The 24,270-nt window shown below is 30.9% G+C and overlaps 2 protein-coding genes and 1 pseudogene across 2 annotated transcripts; 1 reads left to right on the plus strand and 2 right to left on the minus strand.

Annotated features, from left to right (window-relative positions):
• Positions 1-5,430: 5,430 nt before the first annotated feature.
• On the minus strand, positions 5,431-6,034 carry LOC105784530 (LYR motif-containing protein At3g19508). The gene is made up of 2 exons (XM_012610437.2): positions 5,757-6,034; positions 5,431-5,686 (listed from the first exon to the last, which is right to left on the minus strand). The coding sequence occupies exons 1-2, from the start codon at positions 5,949-5,951 to the stop codon at positions 5,621-5,623; spliced, it is 261 nt and encodes an 86-aa protein (XP_012465891.1). The 5' UTR covers positions 5,952-6,034; the 3' UTR covers positions 5,431-5,620.
• Positions 6,035-18,878: 12,844 nt separating this feature from the next.
• Positions 18,879-19,777, plus strand: LOC105782663 (zinc finger protein 7). The gene has a single exon (XM_012607544.2). The coding sequence runs from the start codon at positions 19,066-19,068 to the stop codon at positions 19,648-19,650; it is 585 nt and encodes a 194-aa protein (XP_012462998.1). The 5' UTR covers positions 18,879-19,065; the 3' UTR covers positions 19,651-19,777.
• A 1,574-nt stretch (positions 19,778-21,351) lies between these two features.
• On the minus strand, positions 21,352-23,660 carry LOC105782662 (TIP41-like protein; annotated as a pseudogene).
• Positions 23,661-24,270: the final 610 nt, after the last annotated feature.

The following is a 24,270-nucleotide window of genomic DNA, read 5'->3' on the forward strand; positions in this document are numbered from 1 at the left end:
CTATTTTTAAATTATGTAAAACAATCAAATTTCAATTTCGATGCTTATATAATGTTCAAATTTAAGATTAAATCTTTATATTTTAATTTTAATATAATTTGGTACACCAATATTAGCCTAGATACTTTAACCAATTAAAATGCTAACGTTAATTTTAAACTTGATAATAATATTAAATTTTTTTTGCTTAATTCAATTCATTATAATATTATTTTTATATAATTATGAAGTGATTTTTTTTAATTTCAAAATATCACATTAACTAATTTTAACTATAATTGCAAATACAATACTACATTTTAATAATTAATTATAATTAACTATAATTAACTAATTTTAACTATCGAAAAAAGTGTAATTATTGTTTCTTTCGAATCATAATTGCAAATACAATACTACATTTTAATAATTATTTGTAGGTGTAAATGAGATTAAATTTACAAAAACGGTTATATATATTTATACGAAATGAAATTTAAATTTAAAATGTTATAAAAGTTTTAAAACTTCAATTTCATTATTAAACCAAATCCTCATTCTTTATTTTATTTGTTTTATTTTATATATTGAGCTTTTGATTCATGATATTGAACTTAATTATAATTTTATAAAGTGTTCACCTTTTGATTCATGACATTAAAAATAGTAATTAATATAATTTGTTTTTTTTCTTAAGATAGTTATGCCAGGTGTTCCACAATCAAATGCTTCTTCTCAAGCTTCTCGAGAAACCAAAAGAAAATGGGTTCCAGAAGAAGATGCAGCATTGGTTTCCTGCATGGTGGACTTGCACAATGTTGGAACATTTAATGCTGATACCAGGTTCAAAACCGGTTATTTAAACCAGTTGGAAAAAATGCTAGAAAAGGCTTTACCAAATGCAATGTTGAAGGCGAAACCTAATATTGAATCGAGGATTAGGTTACTAAAAAGGGAGTGGTCAATCGTCTATGACATGCTTAATGGCCAAAACAATAGCGGTTTTGGTTGGGACGAGCATAGGCAGCTCGTTGTTGCTGAAGATGCGGTTTAGGACACCTATTTAAAGGTAAAATGTATTTCAATTCTTTATTATCTTATTTTTACCAAACTTATAACTAATATGATTTCCTCATTTTTTTTAGAGTCACAAAGAAGCCGCTCAATTCAGACATCGTACTTTCCCTTACTACGACCAGCTTACTGCCATATACGCAAGAGATCGAGCGACTGGGAAAGATGCTCAAACAGCTGCTGATGTTCTTGAAGAAATAAATGCTGAGGATGTACCTACTACAGATATGAATGAAGAGAGAAACTCATTCTATGACTGCGAAGCTGACGTCTCTTTGGATGACATGGATGTTTCTGCTACGGAGCCGCGAGGAGATAGAGACCAAGGGGGTTCCTCATCTTCAAACAAGAAAAAGAATAAATCTGATGCTCATGATAATATGTCTTCTTCATTTAATGAGGCTGCCACTTTATTGGCCGAAAACATGCGGGCCATTGGCGATCAAATCAAGAGGAGTATTGCCTCCGATGTGGTAGTTCAATGAGGTTAGAAGAATTCCGATCATCCAAGAGAAAGCTACAAATTTATATTCAACCTTATGGAAATTGAAGGTTTAACCGACGATAAGCGGTATCGAACTTTGAGTAAAATTCGGATCATCCAACTCAAATGCTCGTTTTCTTTAGTTTACCTTCTCATGCTGATTGGAATGGGTCAAGATTTCTTTCGATCATTAAAATCAATGTTCAAACTTTTGATGTTGTAAAACTATATAACATATGGATTATGATGTAGAATTTTATTTTCATCTAACCTTTTCTTAATATAAGTTAATTATGTTTATGCGAATATAATTCTCAAGTTATATTATGATTGTAGTAAATTCATATAAGAATATTTATTATTAAGAATTTTATGAAATTATATATCATTATTAAATTATATTTAATATTAATTATTTTAAATTATATAAATTCATATAAGAAAATTTATTATCAAGAATTTTATGAAATTATATATCATTATTAAATTATATTTTATAATAATTATATTAAATTATACAAATTCATATAAGAAAAATTATTACTAATAATTATTTTAAATTTTATTAAATCATATATTTTAATTAAAATATATTTAATAATAATTATTTCACATTATATTTTATACTATCACATATTATGGTTTTAGTAAATTCATATAAGAATATTGATTATTAAGAATTTTATTAAATAATATATTTTAATTAAAATATATTTAATAATAATTATCTTAAATTTTATTTTATAGTATCATATATTATGATTTGAGTAAATTTATATAAGAATATTGATTATTAAGAATTTTATTAAATTATATATTTTAATTAAAATATATTTAATAATAATTATGTTAAAATATGATTAAATTATTTATTACTGATATTAATAATCTTATTAAAATTTAATAACAATAACAATAATCATTTATCTAAACAAATTTCTGCTAAGGGTATTTTAGTCATTTTAGTTTTTTTTTCCTTATGCTATTACACCTCCATTCCATTCAACCAAACACAAGAATACTATTACGCCTCTATTCCATTACATTCAACCAAACAATTAATTTACTATTACGCCTCTATTCCATTACGCTTTTATTTCATTACAGCGAACCAAACGTGCTTTTAGTGGCTGGCTGGAAAAGGAAGCCAAATTAAACGTACTTAAACCTTTTAGGAAAAGGTATATTGACTGGAAAATCATGGTAAAACGAAACCCACATAATCTCCAGAAACATCTAAGAAATTAATGAAAGACCAAAACAAGACCTCGAAAATAGCAAAGTTGGCCTTTCATGGATTTTACATTATTCAATGCCATTTGATAAAAGTGTTCATAATTGCCCTCAATATAAAATTAATAATATATAATTTGAGTTAAATTGTTGTTGTTGTTGTGTGAATAGGAAAAAAAAAAGAGAAAGTAAATTATTGTATAAAAAATCATACTAGGTTCAATTCTCAGAATCGGAAGGTTCACAAACTTAAAAAAGAATAGAAAAAACTCAATTTTTTAGATAGAATTTTTTTTCAACAAATTACGCCTACATCCTCGAACACTATCAGATATGTTTTTAGAAAGAAGGAAATTTTGTTTTTAAGAAAGAAATGTCAAATCTTGGGATAATTTAAAAAGCGGAAAAACCACCTCTCTTTATAGTAATACAAACACTTCACAACCTTGTATTTTCAAGATGTGAGATTGTGCTATTTCAACAATTGTTTAGATATTTATCATTTTATTATTTATAATTTATAATTTTAGTAAAATTTAAATCTCTTTATTATAGGAATTAAATCAAATTAATGATTCGATTATTAAATGGATCAATTAATTATCATATTGTTAAAAATCAAATAAAGTTAATATTTACTTTAAGAAATGTCAAAAATTTGCAATTTAACTCTAGATAGAGTTTTCATTTGTAAAATCATAACGTCTATTAAAAGGCAAATTGAGTTATTTAATAACCCCTCAAATGGATAAAATGAATATTCAATGTTTGATTTTTTCCAAATAAATGATAAAAAAAATTACTGCAGTAAAACAACTGTAGTGTTAATAATTATATTAAGTTTAATCTAAACAAGAGTGGTTTAATTAGGGTTTATTGGTACTCGTCACCAATTTTAAAAGGAAAAAGGGTGGGTCTTACTTTTCATTAAAAGAAAGTGATGTCAAAATCTGGCATTACGATCACAAGTTCCCAAAACAAAGTGGTGAGTAAAGCCTATAGGGGACATGTAAAACAGTCCAATTGTACCCCCTTTCATTACATAGTTACGTAACTAAGGTTGAGCTTGGATGAACGGTGTGTTTAATTGTGGTTAATATAAAAACGACGGTGGCGATGAGATTAGATACTGTAGCGTGAGACAAAAAGTAAGTTAAACGCATCGTACCGCACCCAGTCGTGCATCCAAACCCACCCTAAATAATACTTGGATTTGGTAACGATTTTCATATTAATATTTAATTTTTTTAAAGTTAAACCCTAAATTAGGTAGGTTTTAATTTTGACTATTGTCCGCATATTAGAGCTTGAATTTGGCAATGGTTCCCATATTAAAATCTAAATTTTAGGGTTTTAAAATTAACTTAGACAAAAAAAATAGAATCTAATATAAAATAGTTAACAAGCTTAAACCTCAAATAGTGATTTAATCACCCCATCACCACCACCATCTTCATAATAAGAATATGATGGATATTTGCAATTTTTTAATGGCTTAATATAATATTTGGTACTTGAACTTTATTCTCTTTCTTAATTTGGTACCTAAATTTTTAGACGCAATCTAGTACTTGAACTTGATATTTTTCTTACGAGACTAAAATTTCAAATTAAAGTCTAAAACTCAGAATTTAACCAAAGATTTTTCTTAATTTCTCGGTAATATTATTTTTAATCAATAGTTGGAGTTAGAGAAGTTGGATGAAAGTCCTTTATCATCACAATATGTCCACAATGAAGATTCTATTAAATGAAGCACAACAGAAAACAACATAAAGAGATTTACTGTAGTCGCATACCCAAGATTCCCTTCATTAGTTTATATTACTAGACATTAATGCAAATATAAAAAATGTAATTGACATGAGTAATGTTTAATTTTTATAATTTTTCGTGAAGAAATCTTAGAAGCTTGTATTAATATGCATATCTAGATATAGGAAAAATGGATTATTCAACTAATAATTTGCAGCATGAATTGACAATACAAACATGTTACCAATCATTAATTGGTGAAGGACCAAAAAGGGAGTTGTATGAAAAATTTGAGCGCCAATTGAGAAATTTTTCATCATTTCAACCAACATGTGAGCGGCATAGTTTGCCTCCCTTGGTATCTGCTCAAAAGCTACTCTCCACTCAGGACCGCATAACTGCCGAATTCTTAGAATCAAGTCTCTATGTAATTGCTCTCTCAAATCGCCATGGATTTCTTTAATACCAAATGCACAATCTATTTCAACAATAATATCGCTACATTTAGCATCCCACCCCATATTAACTGACACAAATGTAAGTGTGTGTTTTATAAGATGGAAGGGAATAAGGATCGTCCAGGATAGAACCCAGGATTCATACCACTATGGATATCCTTTGTTATTTCACTTGTGGTTTAATTTACAAATGTTGGGTATAGTGGTAAAACATAAGTAAAGAATCTAAAATAGAATCTTGAAAATGATATTATTGATTTATTGGCTGTAAAAGTTAAAAAAGGAAATGAAAAGTGATAAAAAAAAAACCTTTCTTGGAGATATAATTCAATAAACAATTTCTAAAGCATATGCAACAAAGCAAGTGCTAAGTAAAATGATACATGTTGATCAAATCTGATCCATTGTTAGGAAAGAAAGAAAGCACTGAGAAGATCAGTCTCCAAATATTCAACATTAAGTCTTCAATCCAAGAGAAACTTTGGATAGAAAACAGATTTTTATAGCCAACATTGCAGCATATTAATATTCAGAGCAGTAAACAGCCAATAACGTTGATACCAACACTTATTTGCATTAAAAAAGAAAAAGCGTATCCGAAGTTCGTTTGAGCATTACAACAAACACCTAGTAGGCATTAAACGTTTTCATCCATGAGACATATCTCCTTCAACTTTTGGGCAGCTGATTCATTCACCGAGTACTGCAATCACGAGAAGAACCAAATAAATTCAATGGCAAGTGTATTGAATTTAGAGATTAAAGGCGCACACCTTGTTGAGGACCCAAAGAGAGTGATTGTAGGCGCGGTGGAAGAGCTCGTCGAGGGCTTTGGAGTCGGAGGCGTCGAAGTCCCTATAATTGACGAAGTTCTCGCGGGCGTATTTAGCGTAGTAAGGCCTCGAGTCTTTGGGTAAGCGCCTCACCAGCCTTAGCATCTCAGCATAAACTCTCAAAGCTTTCTCCATCTTTGAAAAAAGGAAAAAGAAATTACTGCACTTCGATGGCTTCACTTTCAGAGGTGCGTTCTTCCTTACCAATACGCCCGGTCTAAAACTGAACTTTGCTCGTTACAAAGGTCAAATTTTATAATTAGTCCCTGTATTTTACTAAACTTATGAATTTAGTGTCTATACTTTAATTTTGATAAATTTAATCTTTGCATTCCACAAGTTTATAATTGTTCACTCTAATTGTTAACCCCCATTAATTTTTTGGTCAAATCCTTCTATTAATCTCTACCTTATGCATAAGCTTTGGATTTAGTCGATACACTTTAATTTGATTAATCTTAGTCATGAATAAATGATAGAAATTAAATTTGTTTGATTAAATTTTTCTATTAGTCATGTACTATGAGTAAAGTTTTAGATTTAGTCAATGTTCTTCAATTTGATACTTTTTAGTCCTTATACTTTTCAATTTTGAAATTTTAATCTTGATGTAAACAACGCCGTTAAATCTATTAACCAACTTTTTGTGAGTAATATATGAAAATAATAATTTGACACGACATTACACTTGTGATAACATATTTATCACATAAAACTTTGGAAATAACAAAACTTAATGAAGTTAATAGCTATCATTTGGAAAAAGAGAAGAAGCCATATTGTTGATTTTACCCAAAAAAAAAAGACCAACAGAGATTAATGATTAGACTGGGATTATAGATTAAATTAATCAAAATGAAAGTATAGAAAAAGTCTGAATCCAAAATTTGAGTAAAACAGAGGAACTAATTATAAAATTTGACCATTAGAAAACGATCTTAGTTAGTGTCAGGCCGGCCTATAAATCTTTACCTATGGACCAGATTTGTGGGTTTAGGTTGGTCAGTGAGCCGGGCCCCCAAAAAAAGAATAAATTGTTGTTGGCTAAGTTCTAACAGTTGGAAGGCCCATAAAGAGTCCTTCCAGGGTAAAATTCATTCATAGTCCATACTCTTTTAATAGAGTTTCATTTTCATCCATAACCTTAATTTTTATTTTTATTTTAAATTCAGAATCAATTATTAGAACTCAAAGTGTCTCAACCCAGGTAAGTAGTACACATATGATTTTTCTCATGGAACTTGAAGCCCCAAAGCTTTAATTTTACCAATGCAGCCACAATTTCATTGTCAAAAAATCAAATTTATTTGTGATCCGTAACATTGCAAAACATTTCACTAAACATCCATTTGTTAGTCGAGTTAAGATTTTAACTAGTGTATTTATGCAAGCACTACTTATCAATGACTTAATGTAAGCCATCTTATGTTAAAAAAAAAAAGAAAAAAAAAAGTAGTTTCTGATGAAAATGGGTCAATAGGAATTTGAACATATTCTTAAAGAAAATAACATAGAAACTGATTGCACCGCCAAGATGGCTTTTGATAGAAATGAGGGTCTGCAGCTGTTCACAGAGATTTCGTTGAATTGGGTTAGATTAATATGATTATTTTATTTGATATTTATCTCATTTTAACGATGAAATCAAAAAAAAAGTTAAATTCAATAAATAAGATGGCCAAAACCCCTACTTTCCATTGCCTTTTCCCATAGTATAACGCACCAATATATTTATCATTTACTTTATCATCACAGTGTTTGCTCGAATCCTAAATCTTATTTTAATCAAAGATTCATCACTAAACCAATGATGTAATCGATTGTTAATTCCTTTAGTTTGTAAGTAGTACTCTGGTGCATAGTGTTGATAGCTCTTTAATAAGAACATTTTTGTTTTATAATCACTACTGTATGACTTGACATATGTCATATACATAACAAAATATTAGCCCTTTTTTACCCAAATAATGTAAAAAAATATAATAAAAAAACATAATAATTACGAACATAGGCATTTGCTATAGTGTTCTGACGATGTCGTCTGACATATTGGCGGCACCAAACTAAAATGTGATGATCTAAAAACTCTAGAGATCTTATATGTAAATTTTTCTTTTTAATTCGCAGCTGAAAAACCTTGAATTTTAAAAGGGTAAATTGCACCCTAAATACCAAAAATAAATTGACCTCTTATCAATTAGTCTAAAATGATTTTTTTTACCAAAAAGTATTTTTTGTAAGTAACCCGATTCCAACTGAAAATAAATTTTATTTATTTAAAAAATATTTTTATTGTTCAAATTATGTTTGACATAACAATTAACGGTATTTATAATAGTTTTCTTTTGCTCTCATTATATTTAAAACTATAAATTTAACTAGTAATTATAATTTATATATAATAAGATTTTCTAAAGTTTTTATAATTAAAATTTTATACTATGTCTGTAAATCAAATTAATAATAAAATTATAAATATTTTTAAAAATAAATAAAATTTATTTCAGTTGAATCGGCTTACTTACAAAAATACTTTTTGGTAGAAATTTTTTAGACTAATTGATAAGAGGCCAATCTATTTTTAGTGTTAAAAGAGGATAAATAATAATAATAAATAGGGGAGTTTAGGGTGCAATTTATCCTTTTAAATTTTGGTGTCCGTCGTACTATTAGGTGACACCCTTTAAAGTGTTTTTTCAGCACCTAATTAAAACGATAAATTTACATGGTCCCTATAGTTTTTAGATCATCACATTTTAGTCTAGTGCCGCCAATATGTCAGGTGGCACCGTTAGACCACGGTAGCAAATGCCTACTTTTGTAATTATTTTATTTTCTATACCTTTTTCGTAATTAATTAATTTTATATTATTTGGATAAAAAAACCCAGATATTAGACGACACACAGATGTGGGTAGAAAAAATTATATAAAAATATATTTATAAACAACATAAACAAATAATACTTTTTATTTTATAAGAAAAAACAATAAATATTTAATAATTTTATGATTAAATTAAAATCCAAATAATAGATGATACAAACTCAATGAGTAGTGTAAATTGGCTGCGAATCCATGGAAAAGGAGTGCATATGTAATGGAGTATATATTGTTGTGGGTATTGGGTGTTGAGTTGTGATACTGCATATATGAGCACATGGGGTGCCTTCTAATGAGCCAAAGCAAGGTTTAGTTGCCCATGACCCACTTCGCAGACGTATTTGCGAGGAGCAACCCAAGCAGCAACCTTAGAGATTTTGTGGATTCCCTCGTCAACTTGTATGTGGACCTATTTGTGTTTCCACCAACTTGAGCTTCTTCGGGGAGCAATGGGTCGGTTTGGTAAAAATTAAGATTTAAAAGATTAATTTAATTCATCAAGTCTTATATTTTAATCGATTAATCGAATATTTTAAAGCTTTCTTTAAATCATTTGTGAGATCGGTTAAAAATAATGGTGATGGTGAGATTAATTATTGTAATGTTGAGATCGATTATTATAGCAGTGAGATATGTGTTTGGATTTCAATGCAGCTGTACTGTTGAGGTGAGAATTGAAAATGATTATTAAAGAAATTAAATTAGAAATGATATGTAATATAAGTTTTAAATTATTTTAATTTTATGAAATTATTAAAAATATGTGAAATTGTAATTTTTAATAAAATTATTAAATGTTATAGAATATATTATTTATATTAATATATATTAAAATAATGTTGTATTAAATAATAAATAAAATTATACTTATATTAGAATGCAAATTATAAAATATATATATAAAATAAAAATGATGGAGATTTAAACTGATTTTTTCTCTTATTTCCTTCATAGTATAACAAATAGAATACAACCTTTAAAATTTTTATATGATTTTATATATTTATTATGTACCATAATATATATATTTTTAAAATATTAGGAGTAAATTAAGCTAATTAGTTTAATTGTAAAAATTCGTAACAGATAACCAACCGACTTAACCTAATCTAATAGCCTACAAAATCGAATGAACCATCATAAGGTATGAGTTAAGTTGAGGTAATGAATCATAATTTCTAATGGCATTGCCTCTATCAGGGGCGAACCCAGAAAATTCTGTTGAGGGGCTCGAAATTAATTTTAATTTTTAATAGTCCATATATTTATAATTTTAAAGGATTAAACCAAAATTTTATCATTTTTAAAGAAGTCAATGTACAATTCTACCTTTATTGATTTAAATTTTTTTAATGTCTAAAGAGCTTAAATAAATAATTTTCCATTTTAATAAGGGATCGAGTCCATGTCAACCCCCTACATACGCCACTGCCTCCTCGATGTCAATTGAAATTGAGAGCCTCCATCAAGAATTCAAGATGGAATGCTGTCGGATCTAAAACAAATGGTATTGAATTAATATTTAGGTTCTCAAAATGGAAAAGTCAGCTTCAAATCCTAACACCACAATTAGCATATTGAAATTCAAACCCTAATATATGGTTTTTTTGAATAAATTTATAAATTAATTAAATTAAATTTTAGAATTTTTTTTATATACATCAACTACTAATTCATCAAAATTTAATAGCACAAATTAAGATAATCCCCTTCATGTATTTTTAACTCATAATGTGCATCCTTGATTTAATGGTTATTAAATAAAATTATTGCACTCCATGAGGGTATAATAATTTAGAATTAAAACCTAAGATTTTATTTAAGTTTGAAATATTTTTAAATTCTGGATTCGAAATTCAACCCATATGAAATGCCAAAGCCTCTAAAATGTTAATGAAGGGCAAGTTGCAAAAAAGGGGGATACACCTTTATTTGACATCTTATCTGTCCATTTCTCCTAATTGAGATAGACAAATTGCTTTTATTATGTCCAAACTAAAAACCCCATATGCTACCAAAATAGTATCCATTTTTTTAAATTGTGTGTTAAAATTTATATAAAATTCAATTAGGGTAATCAAGTATTCTGCCTTGGTGGAACACTTTCATCTCAAAACATTTTGAAAATGAATAAGGATAAAGGGTATATTCCTTACTTGGGCATCCAAGTTTTTAGCCGCTTTCATTTTAATCACTCACATAAAAACTTGGTAATTTAAGGTAGTTCTAAATAGGCGGTGCGGTGCGGTGCATTTAGCTTATTTTTTATCTCACGTTACAGTATTTAATCTCAACGCTGCCATTATTCTAACATTCATCCAAATCCACCCTTCTTAATCACTATCGTTACAATAATTTATTGTTTCAATCAACTAACCGTTAAATCTCAATGGTAGCTGACTGGGCATGCCATTTCATCTTTTTTTTTTTTTACTTTTTCACCCATTTGTTACTGTTCATGGTATTCTTCCCCAACTCATTTTTTCCTTCCAAGCCACCCCCTTCCTTCCACCTTTTTTTTTTTTTCTCTTTTTGTCTTCTTCTTCCTTTGCTCCCTGCTTCCAGCAACCGCACCTATCTCTTCCACCACCCAACACTTTGCCGCAAATGGCAAAAACAAGATGAGAAAACGTAATAAAACTCCTCCGAGTTCTCCATTTTTCTTCTTCTTCTTCTTCTTCTTCTTTTTAATCTTGTCTTCTCATGATTTAGTCAGGTGAACATAAAATGATTTACTCTTACATTTGAAAGATTTCTCAAACATCGTTAATACACCCATGACTATCAATGTTAAAACCATGTTTACATCGAAAGCCAAACAAAACCCATAACTATGGACCGATAGCATATCCATATGAAAACTCGAACAAACTCGTACAAAGATCAAAGCTCAAATTTTGAAGCTCGAGTGAATAACCAAAAAAAAGAAAAGAAAAAAGAAATGGCAGAACAAATGTAAGAGCTAAAACATCTGAAAAATAATGTACCTTTGACCCAAAATGAGATCTTAAGGACATTGGACATACTGTTCCATCTTCACCACCAAAAACATCGTTGGATGAAAACTTTGCTGACAAATGAAAGCTCCCATTTTCAAAATTTGGTATCAACGGAGAAGATTGAGAGGGCCCAAATGGATGTTTTATGTTAACGGGAAATGAAGAGCGATGGAGTTGTTTATATATTTTGGTATATTGTTTTTAATTTATTATTATTTTTAAATATTATTAAATTTTGTGATCCGAAAGAAAATATTTTATCTTAATAATATTTTTTAAAATTTATTCAATAATTAATATAGGTGGAGTTTTAAAAACAAAACTTTCTTTCTTTTATGTAAAAATGAGGGCTCGGTTTAACATTGCGTTAAACACTTGGTTTCGAAGTTAAAGTGCAATGGAAAAGTGTTTTTTCAGTTTCACTCAATCGCGAAAAGCTAGGGTTTAAGCATTTTTTACTTTTAACTTTTACGTTTTGAAATACAAATTATCAAAATATTCTTATTTGTAATGTATTATTATATTAAGTTATTTAAATATGATTTATTATTATATTTTAAATTTTAAATTATTTCATGTATAATTAAATTTACAAATAATTTATTAATTATTTAAAATGTATATTTTATGTATAATTATATTAAACTATTTAAATATTATCTAAATTGATTTATTTTTAATTTCCAACATTCATGGAAATTTTAATTTTCACTATAATTTTTACAAGAATGCCAAACAACTTAAATTAACAAATCACATTTTTCAAAGAACATTTTTCGAATCGATATTTTCAAAAGAACTTTTCAACCGCAACAATAATGCTAAACTAGCTCAATATAAAAACATTAAAATATAAAAGTATCATCGTAATAATATTAATTATAATTTAAAAGGAGTATTTCGTAAATATGATATAAAAGTATGAAAAGATATTTAAATCTATTAATATTTATTTTAAAAATAATTTTAATTATGATTTTAAAATAAATATTTTTGTAATTTCATAATTGTTCATGACTTAATTAAAAATAACATTTGTTTAAATATAAGTATTAGTTGTATGTTGAGATATTGAGAAGTAAAGTGGTTAGCAATGTGGTTAGAATCAGTTATGTATAAGTTAGTTAGTTAGTTAGTAAAAGTCTATAAATATAGAATGTACTGTCAATTTCTAAGATACTGAGGAATTTTTCATAATTAGTTCAATGATTTTCAATCATTTTAACATGGTATCAGAGCTCCGGCGATCATTGTTTTTTCAATGATAGATCATTGATTTTCTGATCTTCAATCTTTAGAATCTCCTGTTGAATGTGCATTGGGTTCATCTTGTGTTAGACTTCCAAATGGTTCTTCTGCTCCCATTACCCATGTTGGCACTTGTAATATTTTACCTACCTTACAGTTAACCAAAGTTCTTTATGTTCCCAATTTTCACTATAATCTTCTTTCTGTTTCAAAACTTACTAACGATCTTAATTGTGTTGTTTCTTTTTACCCCCAATTTTGTCTTATACAAGATCTCTCCAGTGGAAAGATGAGGGGGATTGGTAAGGCACAAGGTGGTCTTTACATCCTTGACTCGTTTCGACAGACTAGTGTGGCTTCACCCAGTGTTGCAGTTGTTTCTTCTGGTGACTCATCCTTTATTTGGCATACCAGATTTGGCCATGCTTCAGTTTCAAGACTAAATAAGGTTCCTAATCTTTCTTGTACAGTTTCAGATGTTGATAATATAAAAAATGTTCTGTTTGTCCACTTGCTAAACAAACTAGGCTTCCCTTTCCTGTACGTTTGACCCGTGTTGGTGAGGTTTTTTCTCTTGTTCATATTGATTTGTGGGGACCCTATCGAGTTTCTACTCATAGTGGTCATCGGGTTTTTTTAACAATCGTTGATGATCATTCGCGAATGACATGGGTGTACTTGTTACGAAATAAAAGTGATGCCATTGTTTCTCTCAAACAATTCTTTGTCCTAGTCAAAAATCAATTTTCAACCACAATTAAGACGGTTCGTAATGATAATGGGACTGAATTTTTTAAAAATGAATGCAATGAGTTTTTTCATATGAATGGCATTCTTCATCAAAGTTCCTATGTTTATACTCTTCAACAAAATGGAGTTGCGGAACGAAAACATCGCTATTTGTTGGAAGTAGCTCGGTCATTAAAATTCCAGTCTCACATGCCTAGCAAATTTTGGGGTGAATGCATTCTCACTGCTTTTTTTTAATTAATTGTCTACCTACTCCTGTTTTAAATTGGAAATGTCCTTTTGAACTCTTGCATAAAGTTGCCCCTAATTTTTCTCGGTTGAAAGTTTTTGGTTGCTTAGCCTATGCTACAATTCCAAACTACCATGACAAATTTTCCCATAAGGCTGTTCCATCTGTTTTTATGGGATATTCACCTGTACAGAAAGGTTACTTGTTATTTAGTCTTGAATCAAAAAAAATTTTTGTTAACCGTGATGTTGTTTTTCATGAGACTATATTTCCTTTTGCATTTCCTAATCAACAAATTTTACCTTTTCCTGATACTGATAATTCAGTTTTCCTTCACCTTGAACCATCACCTTCTATTACTATTACTATTCCTACTTCTAGTAGGTCAGTATCTTCTTCCCCCCATTTTCTACCTATAGTACCTACTAATACACCCCTGCGTCTCACTACACTGTCTGTTAAACCACCTACTTGGATGAAATATTACGTTTGCTCTAACCAATCTTCCGCATCTTATACCACAGGTATGTTTCCTATTTCTCATGTCTATTTATTCTCACATTTTCCTAGTCATACTCAGTCATTTGCAACCCTTATTTCATCTTTGGTTGAACCCCGAACCTATACGGAGGCCATTTCGGATCCACGATGGATCAATGCTATGCAACAGGAGATTCGAGCTTTGGAGGACAATGGTACTTGGGAGGTAGTCCATTTACCTAATGGTGTTGTTCCAATTGAGTGTAAATGGGTTTATAAAATCAAGTATAACTCTGATGGCTCGGTGGAAAGGTTTAAAGCTCGACTGGTTGGGAAAGGCTATAATCAGCAGGCGGGTATAGATTTTTAGGAGACCTTTTCTCCTGTGGTGAAACACGTCACTGTTAGAACTGTGATCAGCATGGCAACATCTTCTGGTTGGCCTCTTTTTCAGATGGATGTGTACAATGTGTTTTTGCAAGGGGATTTGTTCGAAGAGGTCTATATGGAACTTCCGGATGGTTTTCGCAGCCAGGGGGAGTCTCGAGTATGTCGTCTGCGCAAATCACTATATGGCCTGAAGCAAGCTTCTCGGAAGTGGAATTTAAAACTCACTGAGGCGTTAACGCAGGGAGGCTATGTACAAAGAAAATATGATTATTCATTGTTCACAAAAAGGAGTGAGGGTAACATAGTTATCTTGCTCATTTATGTTGACGATCTGTTAATTACTGGAAGCAGTATTGACATGATCAATGAACTAAAAAAGATTCTACATTAGAGTTTTAAGATGAAAGATTTAGGAGTGCTGAAGTATTTTCTGGGAATAGAAGTGATGAGGTCAAGTGAAGGAATTATATTGAACCAAAGAAAATATGCTTTGGAGTTGATAGCAGATCTGGGTCTAGGAGAAGCAAAATCAATAAGTACACCGCTTGAGCAAAATCAAAAGCTTACATCGGTTGAATACGATGAATCTGTGCAGGCAGTGGCTGATAAAGATGATTTAATTCCAGATTTTATGGTGTATCAAAGACTTTTGGAAAGGTTGCTGTACCTGACCGATACGCGACCAGATATAATGTTTGCAGTTCAACATTTGAGTCAGTTTATGCACAGACCGAAAAATTTGCATTTGGAGGCTGCTATCCGGGTGGTACGATACATAAGGAAAAGTCCTGGTCAAGGTATTTTGTTATCTGCAGCTAGCAAATTGCAGGTGGTTGCTTTTTGTGATTCCGATAGGGCTTCATGTCCTATGTCTAGGCGATCAGTGACTGGTTTCTGTATTAAACTTGGAGAGTCTCTTATATCGTGGAAATCAAAGAAACAAACCACAGTCTCTCAATCATCAGCAGAAGCTGAATATAGAAGTATGACGGTAGTAGTGGCAGAAGTTGTTTGGTTGAATGGATTGTTAAAAGAAATAAGTCTTAATCAACCAGCTAAGTCTGTGGTATTTTCAGATAGCAAGGCAGCTTTACAAATTGCAGCCAATCCAGTTTTTCATGAACGAACTAAGCATATAGAGGTCGATTGTCATTTTGTACGAGATAAAATCAAAGATGGATTGATTCAAATGCAGCATGTGAGAACAACTGAACAATTTGCTGATTTAATGACAAAGGCTCTAGGTGTTAAACACCATGAGTATTTAGTGTCCAAGTTGGGGGTTAAAGATATATATCAACCCTCAACTTGAGGGGGAGTGTTGAGATATTGAGAAGTAAAGTGGTTAGCAAAGTGGTTAGATATGTATAAGTTAGTTAGTTAGTTAGTAAAAGTCTATAAATATAGAATGTACTGTCAATTTCTAAGATACTGAGGAATTTTTCATAATTAGTTCAATGATTTTCAATCATTTTAACATTGTATTTTTGGCCTAATATTTAAAATTACATTTAGCGTCATAAAATCATTATCCCTTCAGGAAAAAAAAGGTTAGATGAAATTTAAGTTAGAATTATAATAACAATAAAATAAAAATATTTAAATCTATTAATAATTATTTTAAAATTAAAATAAGATTACAAATTAAGATTACTAATTTACTTTTTTAACTTTTGGTCTATATTTTTAATACTATTTTGGGTCAAGGTGGTATATAAAACCCTCCCAATAATAACAACTCTAATCTTCAAATTTTGTCCAAATACTTAAAAGGAACTTTTCTAATCAATTATTAGTAATTTTAGTTAAAATGGTAAAAAAAAAACCACAATGTTTCACAAAACTTTTTGGACTGGTAAAATTGAAATTTTATTATTTCTAAAATTATTTTTAAACCAGTGATAAATTTCATTTTGTTGAACCTAATTATCTAAAATTAAGAAATTGATAATAAGAAAATGGACCATCATTCCATCAAGCCGGTAATTATAACTCTCCAATTTCTCAATTTGATATCTATCCATAATTGATAGATAGATGAATAAATAAATGTAAGATTATTATGGTAATAAAATTATTGAAATTTAAGATTACTTAATACATTACATTACTCTATTTGGTTTATTAAGTTGGAATATAAAATTTTGTTTTTGATGACAAAATATAAAATTATCTAAAACTTTTTATTAACTTATCCTTGTTATAAATATATGAGTAAAGTTAGAAACAATTTTAGAAATTATTAGCATGCAACTTTTTCATCATCAATGATTTCTTAGAATTTAAAAAAAAATTAGCAAATTAACGTATATCTTTCAAAACATATTTAAAAAGTTGACTGTATTAAGAAATTAAAAAATTATGATTAAGTATACATTTTCTTAATTCAAATGTGAAACTAGATTTATTAAAAGGTAAAATCTTGGGTAAATTTGGTTCAACCCAAGCCAATAAATTCAAATATAAATATTAAAATAATCAACGCCAACCTATTTTGATGATAAATAAATAAATCTTATTTAATTTAACTAAACTAGTTTCTTAGTTTAAATGTAGAACAAGACAAAACAAAGTTGAAAAATAAGATTATTACTAAATCTTAACACCATTACGAATGTAACATTTCCAGCCCAAAGTAATCTTTGAAATACAGGGAATGTAATAAAATAAGATTTTACATTCCAATTATTCAGAAATAATTCTGCATTTTGTAAACCAAACACCTTCAATACACATTAATTTAACTATCATCTTAAGCGCCATACGTTAGCTTGAATTTAATATGAAGCATATGTAAAACACATGAATTTTAATAACATTAATTTTTGTAACAAATAAAATTTAAATTGTCTATGCAATAAGTGTACACACGCTTAAAATTTAATTCACATATTTTAAATATGCTCTACGTTTGACTCATACTGACACTTAATGCCCAAACTAACATTAGACTAATAATGGAAGGACCTTATTAATATGATACTGATACTTTAAGGACTCAATCAGAACATTTTGAAGTTTAAAGATGAATTTAGAAATAAAAGTAATTGCTAAGAAAGCAAAGTATAACAGAAAAGACCGAGCACAAGTGGCCCTTGATGCACTTGTTCCTGCTGTGCATATAAATTGACCACTACTACCGTTTTAAAGGAAAAGCCAAGAAGTCCCAACATGAAGACTTCCTCTTAGATATTCTTGTCCTAGAAAAACAACATACTAAATTGGCCCGAAGATACCATCCTATCTTATGTCTTTGCTTTATCACCATTATTGGCCACTCTCTGGGCCCCATTTCACCCCCCGACAACCAATAAACCAAAAGCCTAAAGGTGGTTATAATCCAAACTAAAACCTACAATCACTTCCATTCCATATATATGCATATCTTTCATTTAACATTCAACATATCAATCACTCACTTCCCACAGAAACTATAAGCTTTTTCTTAGTGGGTGCCATCTTTTTCATATGTCTTGGCTTGACATGAAGGGCATAAAACACCAAACTACAGTGAGGAAAGATTATTACAGTAAAACTTTGCAATTTTCACTTTTTTTTTTAAACAAAAGAAATCAATTTGGAAATGATTGGCAAGTGAAATTGTAAAGCATTAGGTAGATTTACTGGCAAGTAAAAAGTTCGTTTTATTCTGTGAATATATACGTCTTATCTGCTTCAAACTCTGGTAATCAGCTTCGGAGAAAGTCACCAAAGCTTATGATGATGAGTCTGTATTTGATACTGTCGGTATATAAATCTATACTCTTAGCAGTGAATAATTCCATATATCTCGTTAAAAAAGCTTAAAAACAAGCACATAATATTAAAAATTTTAATATGTGACAGTAACTTATGAGCAGTACGTTGGAAGATTGTAGGATGATTTTGACCATGAATGTTAGCACTTATTAGATATGTCAACTCTGAATTTCTTGCTCAACTCCAAAAGGACTCCATGTAAAGGTGTTCTCATTGCAGAAAGATAATAAAAGTGGCGAATCCTATAGCTTTGTTAAGTGGCAACAGTGAAGATGATAGAAGCATTTGTCCCCCCCCCACCCCCCCCCCCCCGGGAAAAATCCCAAAGCATTGCAGGCAATGTGGGGTCTAAGAAATGAAATGTGATAGAAAATAAAGTTAGAAAAGGCTAAACATCATACCTCATACTTTTCAATTTTCATTTATTCCACTTCTCCCAGTTTAATCCAACTATTCAAACCATACCAAATTTCGGAAATCCCTTGTATTCGTTCACCTTCAAAAGGGGAAAAATGGTTTTCCAAAGTGAAGGAGCTGAAACTGAAAGTAGATCCACTAAACAACAAAGCGAGCTAAGGGTTAACGAAGATAGCAATATTGAAGCAATAGAAGAAGAGTGGTTGAACCTGAGACTCGGTGGGAACTCAATACCAGCACCTGGAGACTGCGAATCGGCCTCAGACCCTCAGTTAAGATCATCAGTTCCTTCCAAGGTTTTCTCCTGCAACTTTTGCAGGAGAAAGTTTTATAGTTCACAAGCCTTGGGTGGCCACCAAAACGCCCACAAACGAGAGAGAGGTGCGGCCAGAAGGTACCAGTCCCAGCAGATGATGATGATGATGGGTTTGCCGATGAGCAATCATGTTGTTCGATCACTTGGTGTCCGACCACATTCACTTGTGCACAAATCAAGCAGAGATGGAGCTGTTGCTGCTGCTGCTGCTGCAAGTGTAGGGAGATTTAATGATACATATGCAGTGCAGTTTACAGTTGATGACGGAATGGGTTTTGTGTGGCCAGGCAGTTTCCGTTTGGATCCTCGACCACCCGAACCACCACCAGAACCAGCCAAGCTTGACTTGAATCTTCGACTCTAATCCATCTATCTACTCTCCTGTCCAAGTTTAGATATCTCTTGTAAACTACGGATTATTGTTGGCATAGCTTTTGAGATCAGTTGTATTTTACTGTAAACATAACGTTAAAACAGATATTTTCTCTTCTTTTTCCTTTTGCCATCAAAATCATAATTTTGATACAGCCCAAACCATAAAATTCAAGACAATAACTTTTTGGCAATCTGAAAGCTGATAAAGACTAATTGAAATCAATGTGATTCGACCAAATCAGTTTAGTCTAAATGGTTTCAGCTTAAGTTCGATACGAATTTTATTTTAAACAGGCTAAACTCATCATTTTTTGTTAATAAAATGAGTACCTAAACAACAGACTTAACTAACTATATTTCAAAAAAAAAAAACTACAATGAAATATTCATGATATTTAATAAATATATGATAAAATTTTTACCTAAACCCTATCCAATTACGCTGTTCACTAAGTCAATTAACTGAGATAACCAACAGAAACAATCAAAATTTTTGGGGTCTCTAAAAACAGAACCTACCGACTAACCAATTACATTCCTAGTCTGCAGAGACAAGCAGGCAAGGTCATAGTCATAATTCCCATGTAGCAACATTGAAGTGCTATCCACATCTAAATTTATTACTAAATGCCTGCTGAGGGAACAGTATCAAGAAAGCAAAACATAGACCAATATCTTCCACCCAAAATCCATCCGGTTCTATCATTCTAACTTATCCTCTTCCTGTAGTAACCCATTCATCAACGTTGTCACTTTCCCTGAACAAAAAAACCTTATCCAGAATCTATAAACCAAAATAAATATATACATATAAATTACAACAACTAAAAATAGGAGTATTAACACTGACCCTATTGATTGTAAGCCACCAAACGGACAGGACAAAATAAAGCTTATTGACAGGAAGTTTGCCAAAGAAAACACTGTTCCTAGTTGCCAGCAGCAACTGATTATTATTGATCTCCTAAATCTTAATGGTTATTTTCTTCTTGTACCAGACATCTGGCAGCACTTGATTTGAGATCTTTACCTGAATTTCAGGTCTAGCTGGTATAATTGGGGTCCTACAATTTCCAAGTCTAAATTTTGATGAGTTTGCTCGGTACAGATTGTTTGCACAGGCAGTGGAAGATTACCTAATTACATAAAAGCTTAATTTCACAATTCCCAGCAATTAGTCATTTTACATGTCTCTTCGGCTAGGCTCTAGTCAAAGCACTTAATCTCAGTACTTCAGAGCAAGATGAATTTCTCAAAGAGAAAAGGGCTCAACATATTAACTCTGATACCAATAAAATGAATATTAGTAGCCATTGCTATCCAATGTGGGCTAGTTTATATCTACTACACCTAAATTTAGCAACAAACCAAGGCTCGAATCCCTATTCTAGTTAATCAGCTTTACTTTTTAAAATCACTAGTTTTTTAACTTTGAACATACCCTGTTGTTTATCAACCAACTTTTTCACGTTTAATATTTTTTTCTGGTTAGAATATATAAATTCAATTTATCAATCAAGTATAGAAAGCATTTTTAGTACAAGTTGAGCTATGTTTAGCAACACACCTGAAGCAATGAGCTATGCTCTAATGTACGAATCTGACCACCATTTCCAAAAGCTCCTTTGATTAATTTCTCTTCAGTCTTTGCATTTGTTTATGAAAGAAAAGATGAAACTAAGGCACTGTAAACCAATATGAGATGGAGAATTCTTACTATGTTTATATCCAAAATTACATTTTTAAAAAAAAAGTTTGGTAAAGGTACATGAAATGATTTTAACTCTGATTTTTTGCCCAAGGAATCGACCCTTTTGGATCAAAATTCACAATGACCACATTATACAAATAATTTGAATTTGTTGCACAAGGCAATTTAAAGTCTACAAGTTACCAGGGAACAAAAGCTTTTGGGTCAGATACATGATGACAGGAAGCCTTTGGCTGCTGATGCTTGGATCACCATATGCAGCAGAATCAGTAGGATAACCTTTCTGCTACATAGTTAGAATAGCATCGCAAAGCAAAACATTAATGTCACAAGATCAATCAAGAAAACCTGCTTTAGTTCATTATATATCCAAATAAGGTTCAATGTCCAAAATTTAGAGGAATTCCTTGATAGACAAAATGCCAAGCTGGAAGTAATGTGACAATGTATCTAATAACCTATCAATTCATGATATATTGAGAAAACAATCAAACATTAAAATATATGTATGCATTCACACAGCCTCTCGAGGAATAGAATTTCAACTTGAGATTAAATTTAAGGGTATACTTTTTGAACCCCAATCACACCAAAAGGAGAAGGGGAGAGTAGCTACTTGAAATGGTACATTTTAAAGTTGCAGTAACAAGGAAATAAGATTTGTCACTTTAACTTACAAGGAAATTAACAAGTATGACAGATAATATTCCCAAGTAAACACATATAAAAGTGAACATGCTAGTGTGGCATAGGCAAACACGAAAAACCAGAGAGGAAGTCAATGATTATATACTTACAGTAGATAAAGATTGATATGTGCTTTCCTTCCAACATCTTTCTCGAAGAATGGCAGGATGTGAACTCCCATAAAAAACACAATGGATGCGGGTGCCCCACAATCTAAGTAATACTCCATCAACCAAAAGTAATTAGAAAAACTGAGCAAGTGGCTGAAAGGGGAAATCAATAGAGAAAAAGAGTGCAGTGGCTTATGTATTAAGAGTTTTTCAAGCAACCAGATGAACCTGAAATTAGCATTTCTTCCAGGATACAGAGGCGAAAAAATGCAGAGATGGTTAAGAAAATGTCAACCACATAGATTTGCATAATCAAAAGCATTTTGTAGTCACCCACTTACCCAAAATTGTAAAAGAAACCAAGAACTTGGCATGACTATTTAGACAAAAGAAAATAATGCAATCAGCTGCCTTCCATTCTAACCTTTCCAAGATTATACCCATTGTAAAAAACCAAAACTTCTCTAAGTTATCACTTTCACGGTTAGAAGTGACACCTAATTATCAGTCAATTCATCTTCATACAAAACTACCTGCGTAACAAACATGAATACTTCCCTAAATGCAAACTTAAGAATGTTAAGAAAAGCATACAAAATACAATGTATCTCTTTCATACCATGTTTATAGTTTAAGACGCTGACCTCATCACAGAAAAGAATTGGTTCTTTTAATGTGAGTGCAGCAACATCAAGCCGCAGTGTGCAATCCTCCCAATGGAGGCCTGAGCTCCCCTCTGAAATTTCTTCCCTTGGGTTCTGATTGCAATTTAAAATGACAACAAAATCATCATCAATCACTATCCTAAATATCCTAGGACACAAAAATAAACCTTTGCAAAATTTCCTAGTCTCTAAATTCTCAAACAAAAATTGCTAATGCATGACATAGAACAAAAGCCTAATTCTAGCAGCTCCTTTAAAAGAAAATATACCTTGTTCGAATCAAGCTCAACCATGTCACTTCCACAGTCATAGTCCAATATCACCTGCTGGAACGGTTTACTGAAACATCCAAACAATCAATTTTGCTTCACTTTTAGTTTAATATTCAAAAGTAAAATAAAGTCAAACTAAATGATCGTAAAACTGAATTTAAATAACCAAAAACGTTAAATAAAATAATCGACATTTCTTTTTACCTTCTGAATTTCCATTGAGCAGAAGAGGGAACTTCAACAGGAGGCAAACCTTCATGCTTCCAACCGCTTGCGACGAATATCGTTGCCGCTTGCGACGTCTTTAAGAGAACCAAACAACTTTCACCGAATATCATTTCCGGTAAAGTGGCGAAGTTTGGAGTCTTTGTTCCCATTGTTGGAGAGCCAATAAGTTGAGAATCAAGCGGTTACGAGACTCGATCTCCCGTCCATGGAAAAACAAAAACTCGGCTCCCACCGATTTTAGTTCTTCCTCGTCTACTTCCACTTCCATTGTTCGCCGATTTTACGAATTTTCGACGCTTTTTTTCTCCTCTATTTCACCGGCTCGGATCCCATTTGGGCGCCAAAACCCAATATGAATTTGTAAAGCCCATTCAGTTCATTTGAAACCAAAGCCCAATAGATCATTGATAAACTAGACCTATCATCGGTTAGGCCCACCCAAAAAGTGTGAGAGTTTGGGCAAAATTATAGACCCGAAAAATGGGTTTGAAGAAAAAATAATGCTCATTTTCTAAATGAGCCGGGCCTCGAGTAGAATTTTTATCTTGAGTCCGGTCTGGCCCGAATTACATGCCTATACTTTATTTTTTCTATTTTCAATTTATTGAGAAATATTTATTTTAATATTTTGGTGTAATCAATGTATTATATTTTTTAAATTTTTTCATATAAAAATAATCTAAAAATATTATTACAATTGGACTGGGCTCGGGTTTAGCATTTTTAATATGGGTCAAGCTTGCGCAAAATTTTAGGCCCATTCTTCGAGCCAAGCTTGGGCCTAAATTCTGTATCGATTTGGCCTAACCCATGATCAAGCCTATGATAAACAAATCTTTACAAGAAAATTGCATATATGTAACAAACAAAAGTGTTCATGACTCGGGTCGAAATTCAATTCCAAAAATATTCAAGTTCGACTATTTCGTTCATGTC

Source organism: Gossypium raimondii, chromosome 13 (genome assembly GCF_025698545.1).
Source record: "Gossypium raimondii isolate GPD5lz chromosome 13, ASM2569854v1, whole genome shotgun sequence".
NCBI lineage: Eukaryota > Viridiplantae > Streptophyta > Magnoliopsida > Malvales > Malvaceae > Gossypium > Gossypium raimondii.

Bases quoted from the DNA above. Each gene is read 5' to 3' on its own strand.
- LOC105784530 (XM_012610437.2), bottom strand. From the start codon at position 5,951: ATGGAGAAAGCTTTGAGAGTTTATGCTGAGATGCTAAGGCTGGTGAGG. The intron at 5,687-5,756 runs GTGTGCGCCTTT...TCGTGATTGCAG, and splicing joins CTCTTTGGGTCCTCAACAAG to TACTCGGTGAATGAATCAGC.
- LOC105782663 (XM_012607544.2), top strand. From the start codon at position 19,066: ATGGTTTTCCAAAGTGAAGGAGCTGAAACTGAAAGTAGATCCACTAAA.